The 19,794-nt window shown below is 39.1% G+C and overlaps 3 protein-coding genes, 1 long non-coding RNA gene and 1 other non-coding gene across 5 annotated transcripts; 2 read left to right on the forward strand and 3 right to left on the reverse strand.

The window, feature by feature from the left end:
* The first annotated feature begins 666 nt into the window (after positions 1 to 666).
* On the forward strand, positions 667 to 6,368 carry mpc2b (mitochondrial pyruvate carrier 2b). The gene is made up of 5 exons (XM_044011794.1): positions 667 to 1,086; positions 3,570 to 3,610; positions 3,776 to 3,860; positions 4,072 to 4,183; positions 5,389 to 6,368. Exons 1-5 carry the CDS (start codon positions 993 to 995, stop codon positions 5,450 to 5,452), a joined length of 396 nt encoding a protein of 131 aa, XP_043867729.1. The 5' UTR covers positions 667 to 992; the 3' UTR covers positions 5,453 to 6,368.
* Positions 6,369 to 7,948: 1,580 nt separating this feature from the next.
* rpl24 (ribosomal protein L24) lies at positions 7,949 to 11,588 on the reverse strand. The gene is made up of 6 exons (XM_044011781.1): positions 11,514 to 11,588; positions 11,311 to 11,386; positions 10,231 to 10,341; positions 9,428 to 9,564; positions 8,205 to 8,268; positions 7,949 to 8,082 (listed from the first exon to the last, which is right to left on the reverse strand). Exons 1-6 carry the CDS (start codon positions 11,516 to 11,518, stop codon positions 8,002 to 8,004), a joined length of 474 nt encoding a protein of 157 aa, XP_043867716.1. The 5' UTR covers positions 11,519 to 11,588; the 3' UTR covers positions 7,949 to 8,001.
* LOC122765663 lies at positions 9,935 to 10,116 on the reverse strand. Its single transcript, XR_006360001.1, has one exon. It is a non-coding gene; the product is annotated as a small nucleolar RNA SNORA23 (small nucleolar RNA).
* Positions 11,589 to 12,169: 581 nt separating the features above from the next.
* On the forward strand, positions 12,170 to 19,785 carry cep97 (centrosomal protein 97). Its single transcript, XM_044011769.1, has 11 exons — positions 12,170 to 12,322; positions 13,806 to 13,948; positions 14,026 to 14,184; positions 14,485 to 14,586; positions 14,680 to 14,793; positions 14,887 to 15,053; positions 15,148 to 15,312; positions 15,396 to 15,580; positions 16,081 to 16,738; positions 16,847 to 16,922; positions 18,038 to 19,785. The coding sequence occupies exons 1-11, from the start codon at positions 12,286 to 12,288 to the stop codon at positions 18,527 to 18,529; spliced, it is 2,298 nt and encodes a 765-aa protein (XP_043867704.1). The 5' UTR covers positions 12,170 to 12,285; the 3' UTR covers positions 18,530 to 19,785.
* LOC122758020 lies at positions 12,518 to 18,119 on the reverse strand. The gene is made up of 2 exons (XR_006358113.1): positions 18,021 to 18,119; positions 12,518 to 15,504 (listed from the first exon to the last, which is right to left on the reverse strand). It is a non-coding gene; the product is annotated as an uncharacterized LOC122758020 (long non-coding RNA).
* Positions 19,786 to 19,794: the final 9 nt, after the last annotated feature.

Consider the following 19,794-nt stretch of genomic DNA (forward strand, 5'->3'; position numbering starts at 1 on the left):
ACAAAATTCAGATGGATGAATTTGAACTGTGATGAAGGATAGGAGAGGAACTGTGATTAAAAGGTTCAAACTGTAGAGGGCAGCATCACACCTCTCAGTGTACAGCCTGTCAGAAATGAACAGCAGAAATTTAAAACATGCCTGCTGATCATACAAAGGTCATGGGGTCACAGAATTTCAATTGTCTTTGATCTGTGCTGCACATTCACACTCTTCTTCACAACAATTACACAAAACACATTGACCACTCGATGATATACTATATTTTAAAAAATATGTGGGCATTTTCTAAAAAACAAATTAACCTTTTCTGCTTGTTAGTTAGCTTATTATAGCTCTTTTTATTGGATATGTTACCATCTTTAAATTTATGACACCCAAAGACTTTAATCCTTCAAGAATATCACATCAAAAATATTTTGGATTTTCCCTAAGTATCTCTATGAAATAATTCAAACACTTTGAAAGGTGTGGGGAAAACAACATTTTTAGTATTTAATTCATTTATTGATGTTTTTGTATCCACCCAATTGGCATACGCCGGTCTTAAAAAGCAACGGTGCCCTGTGGACCAATCACATTGGCGTTGCCACCACGTCGGCCAATGAGGAGAGTGGAGTTAGCTGGAAGCCCCGCCCCTCGTGCGTTCGGTTGCGTTGACAGAAAGTCACCTACTCCTCGGTCAGAGGAAGCGGCTGAATGCTAACATACAGGCTGTGTTAGCGTGTGTTTGTAGATCGACCACCGGGCGAAGGTCGACAGTAGGACGGCAGCAGCACCAGCATCCGCCTCTACGTTACTCTATCACGCATTCGTCCTCTGCTTATGAATCACTTCCATCTGTCGACATCGTAGCAGGAGCCGAAGTCCGGGTTTTTTTTTAAAATAAATAAATTCCGTGACTCTCTGGGAAGGACGCGAAGCTAGTAGCTAGCATTCAGTGTGTGCTAGCTGTAAGTTTTGGTTCAGTATTCTCTTCAACACCGACAGTCATGGCTGCTCTCAGAGCCTCCTACCACAGGATCCTGAACAGGATCGAACACTTGCTGCCCGCCAAGCTGCGACCCCTGTACAACCACCCGGCAGGTAAAACCGGGAGCTAACCGGCTCCGTGTCTCCGTCTCCGTGTCTGTGTCAGACGTCAACTGTCAGACAGGCACTCACCTACAACAGATTTCGGGAAAACACGCGATATTATTGTTCGTTAAAATACGGGTTTTTTTTGCATTTTCAGTGGCAAAGAGTAGCAGGAAAACTTAAATTTAAGTTGGTGGAAAAACGAACAATAACAGTAGTAGGAATACAGCGAACAAGCCGATGCAAGGGCTGCAACTAACGATTATTTTCTCGATTAATCGTCCATGAAATGTTGACAAATAGTTGATCGATGTTCCACAAACCGAAATGATTCTCTTCTAATATTTTCTTTGTGAATCGCCAGAGACACCGATATTTTCATGACATTTAAGTCACAATACGATATCATGATATTTCCGTCATAATACGATATTATCACAATATGTAAGTCACATATAGTATCACGATATTTAAGTTAACGTTAAGTAATAACACAATATTTAATACGATATCATGATATTATACATCTTTAGTTATACAACATTCAGTCATGATGTAATCACGATATTTAGGTCACAATACAATTTTATTGCGATATTTAAGTCACAATACGTTATTATTGCGATATTTAAGTCACAATACGATATCATGATATTTTCTATTGTTATATGGAGCAAAGAAACCAAAAAAATATTCACTTTTACAAAGCCGAAACAATAAAGAAAATTTGTTTTAACTATTAAAAAATAAACATTCAAACTGATTTATCGATTACATCGATTGGTTGACGATTAATTTAGTAAGCGATTAATCGTTGCAGCCCTTATCAGGAAAGCACTGAGCTGAATGTTTTGATATATGAATGGTTGTAAAGGCTTAAAAAATATGATAAGGTGTGATTCAAGTAAAGTATTGCTCCATATTGGGAGAAATGTATGAAACAAAAGGTTTAGGTTTAATGCGGAGTTCTTGGTCAAATAAAACTATAACTTATCATTTATTGCACTGCTGTGTTTTATACATTGTATACATTGTGCAGCTTTACTCACTCGTCCTGTTTGCATACTGAAGGGAAGAGGCTAAACTGTGTTGCGTTGCATAATCTGCTGCACTAACACCTGCTGCTTTGTCCAAATTGCTGAACATATTTGGTTTAACTTTCAAAGTTGAATACACACACAGACAATCTGTGTCAGATCTGGTCTGAATTCCTATGAGCTTAAATGTAAATGTGCCTGTTGTCAGCTTGTACAAACACACACACACACACTAAGCTCTGTTTTTTATACTGATAGCAACACACAGGTATTACACTGAGGACAGTCTCATCCAGTCCAGTGCCATTGTTTTTGTCTGTGCAAGGGTAAAACAAGGACTTTCTTAGCCGGCACAAAGGGGCAGATGATTCGCAGCAACACACACACACACACACACACACACACATCTCCCTTGTTGCTTTAAGCCTGCAGCGCTGGTCAGGAATGTTGTCACAGCTGGTTCCAGATCAGCTGTTTTTTCTATAGGTTCCCCTGCTGTTAACTAAAGGTGTCCCAAGTGTGAGTTTCAGACTTGATCGTCTGCAGCAAACTCTAATCCTGTCAAGGGCTGCGACCAAACGAGTCATTGATTAATTGAGGAAAATAATCAACAGATTAAGCGATTATGAAAATAAGGAGGAAAGAAAAGGAGAATGGTGGCTGGGTGTGTTCACTGATGTGTGTTATCACCCTGATGTTCGGTGTTATTGCTTTGGAAACATTTTGTCAGGGTCAAGGTGATCGTCTGAAGTTGAGGGTGTGTGTAATCCAAACCGTTTCCAAAAATGTTAATTAAATGCGGGCCATGAGTCGAAAGTAAACATACAGGATTACTGTGAACAACAGGAACGCCAGGTTCCTTAATTAAACGTTTACGTTTAGTTTTAACATCCTTTACACAAAAATCTGTTTGATTAAATATCAGTTTATAAAGTGCAGGTACCTTTAAAGAATTAGAGACTGAAATATACATGTTAAGAATTCCCTGTTTGTTTTCTGCCTTCCACTAAAAGACCCGTTGCAACATCAGTGTGACATATTTAGTCGACTTCCTGCCGAGCATAGTTCTGCCTTCGCTTAATACATTTTTTAAATATAAAAATCTCTATAAAAAGAAAACAGCACAACCTGTGATATTTGTTTTAGATTTGTAGGCAGTTTTAGTATAAATAATAATTATTATTTTTGCATATATGTTTTTAAAAATACAAGTCTGGTGGACCAAATGAAACACTTTGGTGGACCAAGTTTGGCCCGCATTCCCTACTTTGGACAGTCCTGGTCTAAACCAACAGGGTCGTGGCTATATTGTTTTATTTGCCAAAATTGGCTGTTTGATTTTGCAAATACTTTCAGTTCCAAGATAGTTTTAATCAAATTTGCCTGTATACTAATCTATAAACGGATATAAATTAGACCAAGATTAGTGAAAACCTGTTTTATGTTTTATTCCAGGTCCCAGGACAGTTTTCTTCTGGGCCCCAGTGTTTAAATGGGTAAGTGCATTAAATATTCACACATTTCAGATCTTAAAATTAAGCTGTAAATACAGGCACAAGCCTTTGCCATTTCCCTTAATCCTGTCATTATGAAACAAATCAGGTGTCCAAGTGTAAATACAGTGTAAAGTTAGTGGTTAATCTGTGGTTTCTTCTCTACAGGGTCTGGTTTTTGCTGGTTTGGCTGATATGACTCGACCAGCAGACAAACTCAGCACCTCCCAGTCTGCAGTGCTGACGGCCACAGGTGAGATCAGACGTCGTGGATGTTTCATAATTGTTAGTTTATGATTGGACCGCTCTGTGCCAAAGGTGACCCCGACGCGTCCGCTGTCGCAACATTATATGTCATCATCGAACAAATCTGTCACTCATTTGCCAAACTATAGACTCTATTCTTGTGAGCAACCTCTGGTTTAACCTTCACTATAATCCGGTGTCGCGCTTCTCCCCGCCAGGACTCATCTGGTCCAGATACTCCCTGGTCATCATCCCCAAAAACTGGAACCTGTTTGCTGTCAACTTCTTTGTCGGCAGCGCCGGAGCCTCCCAGCTGTACAGGATCTGGAGGTTTGTGTTTAAGCAATGTGTCCTCATCAAACCTTCTCTCTGTTAATGATCAATAACAATAATAATGACTGGGAGGCGATGAGATCTGCTCAACAACCAACCAGCACGGTGCTCTTTCACATATTAATCCAGCATACAAGCATATAGGGCGGGGCCAGTGTGGCTTCAAAATAAAATCTCTGATTATTCTTTTCCGTTCTCTTTAAACTTCAAAAAGTTTAATTTCTTTTTTTTCCCTTTAGCCCTGGTATTGTAAACAACAGCAAAACTATAACTTCATCAAGCTCTTTACTGACTTCAAACTCAAACCCAACTTCCAAGGATCTTATCTTAACTACAGGAGCACAAGGAGAACGTCAGCAGTAAAAATGAAAGAGCTGAAAAACTGATTTTCATTCAAATGAATCCTCCTAAACTACAAACCACAAATTCATCTATAAAATCTAGCTCTACACTCATATATTACATATTTGTGTCTCTTTTAAGTAAATATTTTTTTAGGCTTTTTTTAGGTCTCAAGATTAGTTTTTTTATCTTACATAAGTTTTTTTTCATTATGAGCTATATAGTATTCCAAATCAAAACAAACACTTTTATTTTGAAATTCGGTGAAATATCGACACTACAGTCACTTTTTCAAAAAAAGTTTGCCTGATTGTTCAAGTGGGTTAGTTAAAAATATTTCAATCAATACAGAAAAGAATATAATCAGGAGTCAGGTCATGCTGGGTCTTAAAGGTGAGGCACTTCAAACACACATGCCAATAACAATAACAATAATAACAATAATACTAATAATGAACCAGCGATAAGTGAAACAGTAGCTTCTGTCAGATATACGTGTCCCTCGCATGTTGCCGATATGAAATCATGGCAGTGAGTTAATGTGTAGTGAGGCGAGTTGCTGATGCAGTGAGAGTGCTGTGTACACTCAAACACTCAGGTCTGATAGTTTTGCTTGTCAGAGCCTGTTTTTCAAATGCAGGACACGGTAAACAAATGATGTCGCTTTGTTTTTGTTCACTAAGACCAAACAGAGCAACAACAAACGTTACACACTGTAGCTTTAAGTTCTGTGTATGTTTTTGACACCCCCATAAATTGGTCCCAACCACTTTCTCTTTGCGTATTGGATAATCACATGTATATTTTTTCAAAAATAATATGAATAATTGTTGTTTTTTCTCACACACACACACACACAGGCACAACCAGGATATGAAGGCACTGGAAAAAGCGGCGGTGGCAGAGTCGGCAGCAGAGTCCTGAGTGATTTCTGTTTCTCGTACAGAGGAGCGAAAAGGGAAAACATCACATCACCAGGAAGTAAACTGACCATGTCCTCCCTCCTCCTCCTCCTCCTCCTCCTCCACCATCATCTCACATTCATGCCATAACCATAGTTTCGACCACATCCAGCCTGTTGTCCCTGTTGGGAATGTGCACTTTTCCTTTAATAAGGTTCTAATTTCCACAGGGTGTCAAATATTTTCTTGTTGTTTTTTTTAAAACAAAAAAGGAACAAGAATATTTTTTTAACTGTCGTCAACGCACTCAAGAATTATTATTAATTTTATTATCGTCATCAGCGCACAGTTAGTACTTGTATGATTGTACATTAATTTCATGCTTTTGTATATCACGTACAAACTGGGAATTGTTGCTTCTTTTATTTTTTCTCCCATCGTTACATTTCACGTGTAGCCACTCGAGTACCTCAGGGCAATAATCTCCCAGATTGAAAAATTAAACATATATACATAACTCTTGGATTTGTGTTGGACATATTTTTGAAGAATGTTAATAATAACAATAATAATAACATGATCACGCTTCATTTCCTTCATCGTAACGGCTTTGAAATCTTTTAATCTGTGCGAGTGCTAATCCTAATTTATGGATTTCTTTTGTCGTTGTGACTGTACATTTATATAAAAAGACGGTGTTGTTTTAACACCAGTGCCACACGTTTATTACTTAACCTGTGCTGCTTTTTATGATCGACAACGACTGTAGCTACACTGAATAATCCCCTCTTGATTTTTTTTTTTAGCAATAATATTATTTACTTTAGAATATTTCTTGATCTGCTGACTGTTTAAAGAACAAAAAACGGCACTTTGAAGGTCGATCATTGTAAAATCTGTGGCTGTGAAATGCTAATAAATCCTATTAACACCCTGTTGATTTTGAGTAAAGAGTTTAAATGAATGAATAACTCCCAACACACAGCTATATATTCACTTTTCATTCAGATTATAACGTCCGATGTGACGTAGACCTGAGTCATAAAACTATGCTCCTTTAACCATAAAGTGAACGGATTCAGACTAAAATAATCTGAGACAGGAAGATAAATTCACTTTTCATTCAGATTATAATGTCCTATGTGATGTAGACTTGAGTTAACTCAGATTATGCTCTGATAACAAGAAGGTGAATGGAACATTCTTTGAGTGAGTCACGTAAACATCTTAATCTGAACATGATCAATATTCAGATTATCGTGTCCATATCAAAATAGTTAGCAGTAAAAATGAGCAATCGGATTAAAAAGTGGAGAAATCGGATGTTAGTCACATTATGTTGACGTGTAATCTGAAGTTTTCATAAAAGACATATGTAGATAATCAGACTATGTAACATGTAGAACAACCCAACGCAGTTAAAGGAATAGTTGTTTAAAAACTGCATTTACTGTCTGTTTGAACCAGAATAAAGTCACACTTGAAATTAGTATTAATCTGATTAATCACGTTTCTTTTGATAATGTCCTACAGGCATTTTCACATCAGTATGCGAGTATGACTGGTTTATATTTTAAATAAACAGCTCGTGTAAATACGTCTAAATAAAAAAGGAATATTCATCAGAATATGGTTCATAGATTACTGATGTCAGTGCAAACAGTGTCAACAATGTCACTGAGGTCAGTTAATGCAGGAGGATTTGAAACAAATCTATTTATGTCTCTGGCAGCTGATCACATTCATGTGAGACACTGTTTCCAGTATCAACAATAAACCACGTCTGAAAAGCACAAAGGTCAGAGTTTTAATTCCTTTCATTATTAATGTCAGTGCTTCACTCCATGTATATAAATAATATATATTCAAAAATGTCTTCAGCATATCAATATAATTTATTTTAAAATAACTTTTTGCTTTAGGCTTTTTGGAAACGGGACTCAGTTCTTCAAACCTGGAGAAAAAAAGCTGGGCTTTGTCTCCCTCTTCTGGCCAAACTCTGTACTACAGAGAAACCAAGTCATGGCTCTTCAGGAAACTGAACTTTTATCTCCATTTTTATGTCAAAAATGAGATTTATTCTGATTATACACAGAATTGAGTGTTAAATGTGTTTAATCTGAGCAGATAAAAAGGACGAGACTTTAGTGAGCATTTTACCTGAACGTGTGATAAAGCGTGAGATTTAGAATCCTACAAACATCAAGTGTTGAACTTATTTCATTAATAACTCAATCATTACATTCCCAACAGACTGGACAAGGGCTACAATGACTGCAATTAACATTTTATGAACCAAATAACTCATTGAGAAGACAATCAATTATATATATATATATATATATATAAAAATAGTTAATTGCAGCCCTTCTCCCACAATGTTAATATTCCAAATCATACTTAAACGTAAACTCATCTTACAAAAAACATTTGCAAGCGATGTGAGAAAGTTAGCAAATGCTACTGAAAAAGAGAAAAAGAAAACTAACTTAACATTCCAAATAAGAAATCACACCAATTATGGCTTACCACAAAATTTTATTATTCACAAGCATAAATGACGAGTCAGGCTTAGCGTTTTCCACCGACGCGGGGTGCGCTGATCTTCATGGGCTTAGCGATCTTGGGTTTCTGTGCAGCCTTGGTGGTGGACTAAAGAAAAAAAAAAACATAAATATTTATTATTCAATTCAAAACAATTCAGTGAATACTGATGAACTAACAGCTGATTTTTTAAGTACATTAACAGTACAAGAAAAACATCAGAAAGTTACCTTTGCAGTGGTAGCAGCAGGCTTCTTGGCTGCCTGCTTTGCCTTCTTGGCCTCCTTGGCGGCTCTGTGAAAGCAGAAAACTCAGTCAAAATTTTTGAGAACAAGTGAGTAACGTGGATTAAATCCTCAAGTGACATAACAGCAAATGATACCTGGTTTTCCGTGCGTCGATACAAGGGGTCGTGCTCCCTACATTTTCAAGGTTGTTGAGTTTGGAAATTCAATTTCTCCTACAATAAATGTCTCCTTTAGTTGAGCAAAAAACATAATGCCCAGTCATCACTTTTAACATGATGACATTGGGACATTTTCGCCACTGCAGACCGATAAAGACACTGATTCCAAATCAATGTCCTGAATTCACAGTACCAGTGAGCACAGCGATGCTCAAGTTAAGAGACTGTTCCAACATGTAAAGTAAGTTTGTAAATGCATTTTGATCATTGGTTAATTAATTTCAGTATTGTTTTTAATCGGATAAACAAGTTCTCTAATTTTTCAGCTACTTAAAACTTTTTTCTATTTTCTTTGCTCCATATAACGAAAATCATTAAACAGAATATTTGTTTATGGACAAAAACATTTTCTGTACCTAACAGCTAATCAATCCAGATTATGGACACCTTAATCGATTAGTTTCAGCCATAACGTAGAGTCTAAATAAGTATAGTAGAAGCATAACTTGTTTTAAACCGAGACGATTGAGGGTTTATTCTTTTGAGATGACTGACGTTGCAGCAGGTTCACTGAATTATTTGACACTTTTTTTTTGACAACTAAAAATATATATATATATATAAATAACCCCATGAAAACACACACAAGCACCACTTTTCCCCTTCACAGCAGCTATGATGCTTGACGCATGTGTGGGAAAATAAAAGTTGACCAGCCCGGCACTTCTATCCTTCTAACACCCAAGAAGATACAGAGAAACGGATTTCAACTGTTATTTTTGGATGGTGTTGGGTTTACAGCTCATTTTAGAGTCAACAAAAACACTTTAACATCCACTTTTAAACCCAGAAATTCAACAGATGCTCTGTAAGTGTGAACATTGTACATGTAAAAGATGAGATGATAAGGCTATTCTGCGCCCGTTTAAAATTTTTTTTTGGTGATCTTTTAACTAGAGTAACTACTCAAAAAAGCACATAAAACAACTATATGCATTAGAAACATACATCCAGGGTTAAAAAAAAAAACCAAAACGTTTGTTTTACCTGATGGCCTGCTCCCTCTGGGCCTTGCGGACCTCGGGCTTCTGGTTCCTCTTGGCCATGATCTCAGCCAAGGAGGCCCCAGTGATGGCCCTCTGGAATTTGACAGCGCGACGGGAGCGCTTCTTTGTCACCTCTTCCTGTTTTCAACAAAATAAGGTAACATTAATTTATTTGTTCAAAAATGTCCAACATAATTCAGACACCAAGAACAAGAACATTCAGTTTTCACGATTAAGAGACAAACTTTACCAATGTAACTTAACATTGGGAAATCCTTTGGGAGTCAAAAAACAAACATTTGCCCAAAAAATTTTAACATACATGTTTCTATGCCCCACCCTGCATGTGAGCATCAATGTTGAATACTGGCTTATACCATTAAAGCAAGGGCGGACAATTAATTATTATAAACCAAAATAACTATTTTAAACAATACAATCAGCAAATTGCAAAGATTTCTATAATTTTGACTTCACAACTCGAGCAGGAACCAGCTAATTGGTGTAAGCATGTTGGAGAATTTGGAGGCTGGCCGATGGTGAGGAGGTCAGTGAAGACATCAAAGGCCAGTACTATGATCTCCTGTTGTTCTATGGCTGCAGGTGTGGCGTGAGCACTGCTGCCTAGACTGCAAAACGCAGCCAGGCAACAACACATAACACAGACCAACACTGCGCACACCGTTCACCCACAGCCAAAATGTTGACCAAGAAATTAAACTGCTTATTCTGAAGCCAATTTTTATTAGTTTTAAGACACTATATACACCGTGCTTAGGACTCAAATGTGAACAGTTTACTTACAGACTGGCCCTTCTTATGCTTGCGTCTGTACAGAACAGTCCAGTTGATCTGTCTGGGGTTTCTCTTGGCCAGGAAAGCAGACTCACACTTGGCATTCAAAAACTGGAACACCTGATAAAAGAGAGTATCTTTAGTTAAATGTCTAGTGATATCATACATTGTTGTCCGGTAATCACAACGTTGTGTGCAAATTTCTGACACATTGAGATAAAACACATTTATTGACCATGGAGATCTTAATGAATGAAGACTTTAAAGATGACCTGAGCTCCTACTGTTCGTCATAAAGTTTTTCAATTCCTACTACAACGTAGGACATTTCTCAGCTCAACAGGATCTACGTACACAAGTAAATCAATGGATCTTATTGTTGGACAGACACGATATTGCACACACTGCTTTGGTTGGCCTGTCTATTGCAAACACAAACAGGAAAAAAGACCCAACAGGATGGTATTAGGAGGAGCTCAAGTAGCAACTTCATTTGATACACTTCTAGATGAATGAAAAAGATCTTGTTCACTTAGTATTAAGGTGTTACAATACAAAGCATATGCCATAAATGCTTAACTATTTTTGAAAGCTAAAATAATATGAATTTGAGACGTAAGACATTACAATAAAAAAAATATAAAAAAATATAAAGACACTAAACACGCATGTAGTAATTAAGTAAAGTAAACAAGTAATTGGGGACATGCCTTGGCACCAAACTGTGGCGTAGTATTCACCCATACTGTCAAGTCTACCACTTATAAAAACACACTACTTAACAAGCTAAAGGAAATATCAATATTGTAGATACATGCACATTACTTAGATATAACAGATATCAATGGAGTCGTTATAACAGCACAGCCACTGTAAACCTGTATGTAATATTAGCTTATCTTCAGGAGTTGACACAGAGGGGCTAGCAGCTAGTTAGCAAGCCACATTTAGTACTCGACCAAATTTTTCTACAGCTACATACATGTGAAATTATACACATATCAACATGAGGACATTATGGGGTACATTGTACATGAATATTATTTAATGTAGGGGGACAAAGTTGAGACACGGTGCCGGTGTAGTTACCTTTCCGTCTATCCTGGCGTATCGGCGGCCATGGCCGGGGTAAATTTTATACCCGCTGAAACTGCACAACTCGACCCTGAAAACGACAAAATATAAGCCATCACCGAAAGATAAGGACACAAAAGTCTCTTTAATCCAAATACCATTGTCGAATTATTTATTTAAACGGGAAGATGGAATTTGATAGTTTGGCGTTCACTCACTTCATGATGGCGACGAGAGGGCACAAAACCGGAAAGAAAGACGACGGAAGCGGAAACGGAATTTAGGAGAGTTCGCGTTTGCTTAATCACTAATAAACAGTTCCTATTTATTTTTTTGCCATTGTTGTATTTTATGTTATTTTGTTCGTGTCGCACATACGTAAATTAAACACATAATTTACGAATTAACAATCACTATAATTATTTAATTTAATTTAATTTAATAAATATATATTTCATCCGACGTTCCGTGTAGAACAAAACGACCACTTTGGCTTTTATCTTTAAATTCTCATAGTTTTATTATATTATCTGGTGTGCAATATAATGTGGAGTAGATCTGCAAATATGTCTCTAGTTAGCGATCTTTTCCAAGAGTGACGTTTTACCGCATCACTGGCCAAACAAACATTTTAAAATACGAAGATAAAAATGGTGGGTCGAGTAGACTGAACACAATAAAAAAATATGCAGCATTATTTTGTGACCGTTTTGTCGGTTAGGTTTTCAACTACCTCCGTTCGCGTTATTACGAACAACTCGGCTGGCGGTTTTCGCAAACATTAGCGCGCTACTAAGAAACTCAAGCAGTTGTAGTCTTTCTGAACCAGGAAGACTACAGTCCATGATGGACGCGGTATTCCATTTGCACTACATTTCCCAGAATGCTTCGCTCGACGAAGTGACAGTCCGACCCCTCTTGTCTCTCGTACTAGTCGGCGGCTAACATAGTTGTCAGCGACCGCTGGTTGTCTGTCCGGGCGACCACAGAATGGGTGTATCAGATTTAAAGTTTGACACAAATGCAGGTAAGTGGCTCGCAGGCTGTTTTGCTATGATAATCATTAGTATGAATGCCCGTTAGGGGCGGGTTGTTGTGTTTCTGACCGGCTAACGTTAGCTGTAGCACATATCGTCTGAGTGCTGCTGTCGTTAGCTGTGTGTGTGTGTGTGCGCGCGCGCGAAGGTCCAAATCAAAACACTCAGTGACACACACTCAAAAATCATCTCGTAGCAATTTTTAATTCAAGAATTTAGAATAACAAGGTCACCACCAACTTTTACAACTTTGTGGTGTTTTTACGATCAGCAAGAAGTAGAAGAAACAACCCCTTCGTATACGTTTTCTATTTGCAATACATGCATTTGTTAATCTCCTCATAACTGAATCTATGAGTTAATCTATCAGGTCTTCCATAGTTCTCGTACCAAAATTACTGCTTCCCCCAAGATTTCTTCCTCTCTCTCTCCCTCACACACAGACACACACACACTCACAGTAGTTACACTGTTATAGATTTTTGTCCTGTCCTTAATACTCAAGTTTCATGCCCTCAGATGTCATTGCTGAATCACAGTGCTAACTTCCAACCTTTACAATCAGACTGAAACACTGTAAATTCTTTCTTTATTATTACTATTTTTATAATTAATTTTGACATTGCCTTTAGGCAATTTTACCCAGGACTAACTCTAACTACAGCGAAGGAGCTATTCCTTCTGTGCCACACCCCCTGAATTTTGAAGCATGCTTGTTGTAAAGGTGTAGGACTTGAAATGACAGATTCAATCAAAATCAGTGACCCTTTTTAGAATCAAGCATCAATTTCTTCAGTGTTTAACGGCAGTTGGAGTCTGTAATGTTACGTCACTGCATATTTTTCGCTTTCTTTTGCACACTTGAGGTTAGGATCAGGACGCAATACATGGTCCACGATACCAATAGTATCACCATACAACAATTCTGTGTTAATCACGATATTGCAACACAAGCATATGTGATACATTACAATATACATCTTACTGAAGAATACAAAACGTCTGAAAAGTGCAGGATTTGTCTAAGAAGGTGCATAAAGTCTAAGTATTGAACGTGAATGAGGTATCTCTTGACGTAGCTTTCTGCCTTTATCCTTCGATATTTCTGACCCACCCTGACTTTAGCTACATACCCAAAATCTGTAAAAGACACCCAGGGATGAGCCATGGTGATCCTCTGTTTTGTTTTCGTGAACAAAAAATTTTTTATCTGACTGAGAGGGAGTGTTTGTGTGTATACATCAGCAGTGCAGGGGTGCGTGGGGGCGAGAGGTATTTATCCCTTCAAACTGTTGAAAGAATGGGCTTTTTGTGCAGTGGAATTCACTTCTTTTTGTGGGGGCGCTTATTTGTGTTTTTAGTCAAATTGACATTTGTGTAAAATTTGTTTCAGCTTTAAGATTTTGTGTGTTGATTTGTCATGATGATTAAGCAACCTACACTTTAATCATCTCTTGTTTTTTCTCTCACAAGGACCCGTGGTGGATCTTTCTGCCCAGGGTTTGCAAAAGCTGGATCCCACTTTCACCTGCTCTGAAGACACTCACACTCTCATCCTGGACCGTAACCATATTATGAAGCTGGACCATCTGGAAAGGAGCCCAGGCCTTCAACAGGTTGGTACTGACAGTAAAATGTGTGCTGTTTTCACTCCATTTAGTTCTGTTTTAACTCCTGCTCTTTCTGTCTTCAGCTGTCAGTAGCTAATAACCGTCTGGTGAGGATGATGGGTGTGTCTCGGCTGATGGAGCTGAGAGTCCTCAATCTTCCCAATAACAGTATTGGCTACATCGAGGGGCTAAGAGATCTCCCTCACCTGAAATGGCTCAACCTGTCTGGAAACAATATTAAGGTGAGATCAAGAAAAACAAATCTCTCTTTACAAACAGAAAATGAATGACTTACAAAAATCCCAATGTTCAGATTAGTTGTAGCACATGCGTTAAAGCTGCAGTAAGCGGGGTCAAAGAATAAATAGATTGTTGAGTTTCATCCACAGATTTTTAAGATACTCGCTGTCCATCTATAAAAATGTCTCTGCTGAAAGTGTTTTATTGCGTTTAATGTCCATCTCTTTTAAATGTTTCTGGTGTTTTTTCAGATTTCTATTACCCTGATACAACCATACGTAAATTCGATTTTTATTGCACAGGTCATCGAGCAGCTCAGCAGCTGTGTTTCCCTTCAACATCTCGATCTATCTGACAATAACATAACAGCCATCGGTGACATAACAAAACTGGTAGCATTGAAGGTGGGTGCAGCTGCCTCTGATGCATCTGTTTTATAAAGGAACTTTATCATGTCAGTTTCCTTTATTATTATTACTATTTTTTAACATTTTCAGACTCTCTTACTCCATGGAAACAGCATTACAACACTTCGCACTGTTCCCGCTCACCTACCCGTCCATTTATCCATTCTCTCCCTGGCAGAAAACGAGATAAGAGATCTCAATGAAGTAATTATCTTTTTCTTGTATTAATATACTAATGGGGATTCTCTAATTAATTTTTTGTTAAAGGATTCCTGTTTCTTTTTAATTCCTCCATAGGCGTCATACCTGGCACCTCTCCATGAACTGGAGCAGCTTTCTATAATGAGCAACCCCTGTGTTATGGCCACCCCGTCACTGCCAGGTTTTGACTACCGGCCTTATATCATGAGTTGGTGCCTGAACCTGAAGGTCCTGGACGGCTACGTAGTGTCGCAAAAAGAAGGGTGTGTATATTTAAATGATGTCAGTCACTATTAGTTTGAATTCTCAGAGGAATTGTGTTTGAATCATGTACTCTTGTCTCTGTTACAATCACAGCCTTAAAGCGGAGTGGCTGTACAGTCAAGGGAAAGGACGTTCGTATCGACCGGGTCAGCACGTGCAGCTCGTTCAGTACCTCGCCACTGTTTGCCCTCTGACCTCTTCGCCAGCCTTGGAGACAGCAGAAGATGCCAAGCTGGAGAAGATCCTCAGTAAGCAGAGGTAAACTGAAACAGAGAGGGTTTTTAACAAACAAAGGAAGATATTGATTTGGCTGACCTTGTGTGTTTGTGCTGCTCTTTTAGGTTTCACCAAATGCAGCTGTTAGAAGAGACAGAGAGAGACGCAAACTGTCCAAGTCCTCCGCGTCCAACTCATCTGGACGTGGAGAAGCACAGTCCTCCAGATGCCGCGCTGCAGGGGGGAAACAGAGAAGTGAAGATAAACACTGCCGCTGGTCCAACCGATGCTCCGTCAGTAACAGAGAAAGGTAAGTGAGCTATGACTTAAACGTCCAGTGATTTAAGAATTGCTTACATTTAAAGGTGAGACAGCAGATCATAGACAAATTAAGGACTCCCCCGCTCACCCTCTCCCTATCTTATCCCGTCAGGCCACAAAAACAAAACATACACACTTGATCTTTAGGAGTAGGTTCACGTGGAGCACCTTAGACACGTGAAAGAAGCCAGAGGTGTTTTTAACTGAGGCTCTTGAGGCCGTGCTTCTGTTGCATCTGTCATTACTAAGCAACCACATCCTGGGAGCTACGTGACCTGAATTAATTAACACATTAATCTCAGAAAACTTAAAGGCAAAGGATTATCAGCGCCTACATTGCCAAGAGCAAGAAAGTGCTTTACTGCATTCCAAAAACACTGTGTCCAGGAAAGCAGCATTTGTATGAATAATTCATTTTTTTAAGTGTATTTATGCAGTATTTTTTGTTTTTTTAAATGTTCACAGTCTGCTTATTTGTTAAACTTGCAGAGCCGTCTGTGCAGTTCAATACTTGGGTCAGCTGCGATTCTTCTCACACATCATTGCCAACAGTTCGTTCCCCCAGGTTGAGGGAGGAGCAGATCTATTTGGAGGATGTTCAGACAGATGAGGAGAAACTCAATGACAGTCTGCTCTCTTCCGAGTCCACCTTTCTCCCCTTCCCCTCTCATCTGGAGCCACAAACGACCCATTCCGACAGCGAAGACGAGACAGAGACGTTTGAACCCGATTCCTTGGCCCCACAGCGTCCAGCACAGCCCAAAAAGCAAAGCACAAACAAACCACAGCAACATTCTCCCACAGTGGATAAACAACACAGGAAGACTCCTGAAGAAGAGGTAACTTCAAGTGCATCCACAACAGTTCTTTCCCCGGGGTTCAGAGTTAGCACGCCACTAAACGATCTGGACACGTCCTCCAACTCTGGCAAAGTAGAGATGAAGGAAGCCCCCAAGCAAGAAGACACTGGTTTGTGTGTCAGCAAATCAAGTTTGATGGAGGCTGAGAAGGCAGCGGTGAAAATCCAGTCCTGGTGGAAGGGACACTACACCCGATGGTGTCACCCCATGGCCAGAGAGGTGCGCAGCGAAATCCGCCTGCGCAGGATGCAAGAGCATATCCTCTATCTGTCTGAGAAGCTGGGCAGGTCAGCGACCAAGCAGCAGCAGGATGTTTTACATTTTTATTTTAAGCACAAGAGTGCATGTTTAAACATTATGGAACTGAAAAGTAAAATGTGCAAATGTGTTTGCAGTGTGCAGAGGCAGTACGAGGAAGAACGACTACAGAGGCTGGTTCAAGAGGAAGCTGTGAAGTTTCTGTGGAAAGAGGTCAGTGGATTTATTTAGAAATATGCTGTCTCATGTGCTTCAGTCTCATTCATTATTTTTATCATGGAATGTAGGTCTTTCTGGTTCTATCTCCAGAAACATCCTGTATTAAGTCCTACTACAGCTAAGCAGCCGTTGACTGAGAACTAAGCTTTCTACACAACCTCTGGGGAAAAAAAGGGGAATCTAAACATTTCCCTTTATTTATGTTTACATTCTTAAGTGTTTACGCATTGGTTCAGATGCTGAAAAGAATGTTGAAAGGTGTGGGTTAAGCCTTGGGGAAGAGACATTGGAGCTTTAAATCTTTAACAGTGAATATTGAATTGAAGATTGACTTAGAAGAAACGATTAAGCCTAATCAAATATTAAAAGGCGTCTTGCCTGGTAAGGCAAGGAAAGAAAGACACAATGAGCAAGCACTAGGCATCAGTGGAGACATGAACTCTGACAGAACCAGACTCAAAAATGTGTGGCATCTGCCTCAACTGATTGGGGTGAAAGGAAAAATAGGGGACAGATAAGATAATATAAGTGTGTTGAAATGGAAATAAAATGGGAGGAAAGGGAGAGAAGGGAGAGAAGAAGAGCAAGAGGGAACCTGAACCAACAGCAAAAGAACAAAACAAAACAACAATATAACAAACGAAACATTACACGAATTAAATAGGCAACCTAAAAGAGACTACAATCAACAACAAAACCGAAAATGTTCAAATGGAACAAGAAAAGATGAGGGACAAAAGAGGATGAGAGAAGGAGTGAGAGGGCAGATTAGTCGCATTTATAAAAAAAAAAAACAATACAGTGTATAATTTAAATTTCACAGCACACATCAGCAGCAACTACACCTCCTACTGGTCAGGAGGTTTAGGTAAACACTTAAAATAGAGTTCAACCGTTTCTTCCTTTGGCCAAACGCTGCTTTCCCAGAAAATTACTAACTATTTGTCCTTAACGTTTTGAGTTATGTTATTTTACTCATAAACAAACCAAAAACCTCCTTTTCACTGAAGAGCATAACGTTGAGCAGCTCTGTTTTAAACTCTCACTGAACTCGTGTGATTAACATGACAGCCTCATGAGTTTGAACCTTACCTGTGCTCTCCATGTAGCTCCAGTCTATGCAGCAGTGGAAGACGTCTGTGGAGCAGCAGCTGGCTAACATGACTCAGGTCGTCGCTGTGGCTCAGGTCTCATCACCCGGACCATGTAAGGCCTCCCCGCCCGTTGCCTCCAGCACAAAGAACCCTCCCAGCACGGACGTGTCATTCCCAGACTCCGGCTTCCAGTCGACAAGCAATCAGCCTTCGGTCCAGGACGACAGCTTCCTAAGCAGTGGCACGGAGGACTCTCTGAAGACGGTACGGGCGCTGAGCCCCGTCCGTAGCGGCGTGGACAGCTCGGACTGCAGCCTCCTGGAGCAGTACCTCTCCTCTGTGCAGCAGAGGGAGGAGGAGGCCGAGGAGGCGGTCAGCGACAGAACAGAAACGCCTCAGCTCTCCTCGCCCGTCTGCTCCGGCGAAACGGCACAGTCGGGCTCCCCAGCACAGAAAGTAGAAGACGGAGTGGAGAGAACAGACGGAGGCGGTCTCAGCCCCGTCTGAGGATCCAGACCTGCACAGAATTCCCGTGTGTGTCAATCAGCACCTACAACATTTTCATTTGAAAATAGCATTTTGTATTTGTATTCAAAGTCATCCAGTTCACGTACCGGTATAAACAGGAAACGTTTTCCATCGGCTGTTTGTTAACTTACTTTCAGAAAGTAGTACTAACGGGAAACAACAATAGTAAAATGTAATGATTTCACTTCTGAGACCAAAGATGAGGTCATAGAGAAATGAAGTGTTTTAAATTAGTTTTTTGCTCATTTCCTGATTTATTTTTGTCAACCACATCCAGCTCCTTTGAAACACTCGCTCAAGTGACATTCTTGCTCCTACTTTGTTCCTTGTTTGTAGTACTTTTAGAAAAACTAAGCAAACAACTGCAGAGGAGAGAATCTATTTCCTGTTTTTAACTGGTATACATGCATTAGATGACTTCTAGTCGGAGCTGGTTTTCATCTTTAAAAAAATGCCATTTTCAAATGAAAACACTGTAGCATTAGTGTTTGAAACGCAGCCTGTAATCTTTTTAAGCGAAAACGGAAAGAGAAACACTTTGAGAAGCGTTTTGAAATCTTTCCTCTGTCGAGGTTGAATAGCACCAGGGTAATGTGGACATGTGGCTTGTCCATAGCCAAAAAAAGAAAGTAGATGTAGCCTTAAATGTCTGTTGGAGATGTTTTGAAACTTTGGTCGATGACTGAAAACTGCACTTGTCTTGAAAACTGACCCGCGTCTCAAATAACAGCAAAAAAAAAGAAAAGAAAAACACTAAATGACTGTGAAGTTTGTTTTCATACTTCACCACCTGTGTACTTTATTTTAGTTTTTATGTAAAGACAATGATTGTAATGTAGCTTCAGAAGAATTTTCTCGATCACATGCGGTGAGGACGGTTCCTCCCATTTCTAATAAAATCGGACGCAGTACCCTACTACATTATTATTGTAGTCAGATTACAGATTGGTATGTTAAAATTGAAACCACAGACATTTACTGTATCTGTGCATACAAACGAATTAATGTGAATAAATGAAAAAACTTCTGTGTGAAAACTATTTATTAACTTATAACCAGCTGGTCAAAACGTCATGTATAAATGTGTAAAACTTGGAAAAAGTACAGCAATAGAAGGAACAATGCAGCAAATGTGAAATGTTAATGATGACGACGACCCGTTTTATTACTGTGTATTTTTAAGACGTTCCCGTTCTGTTGTTTGCTTTGCTGAAATAAAAATGTTTTGATAATAACATGACCAT

This window comes from Solea senegalensis, linkage group LG2 (assembly GCF_019176455.1).
Source record: "Solea senegalensis isolate Sse05_10M linkage group LG2, IFAPA_SoseM_1, whole genome shotgun sequence".
NCBI classification, from domain to species: Eukaryota; Metazoa; Chordata; class Actinopteri; order Pleuronectiformes; family Soleidae; genus Solea; species Solea senegalensis.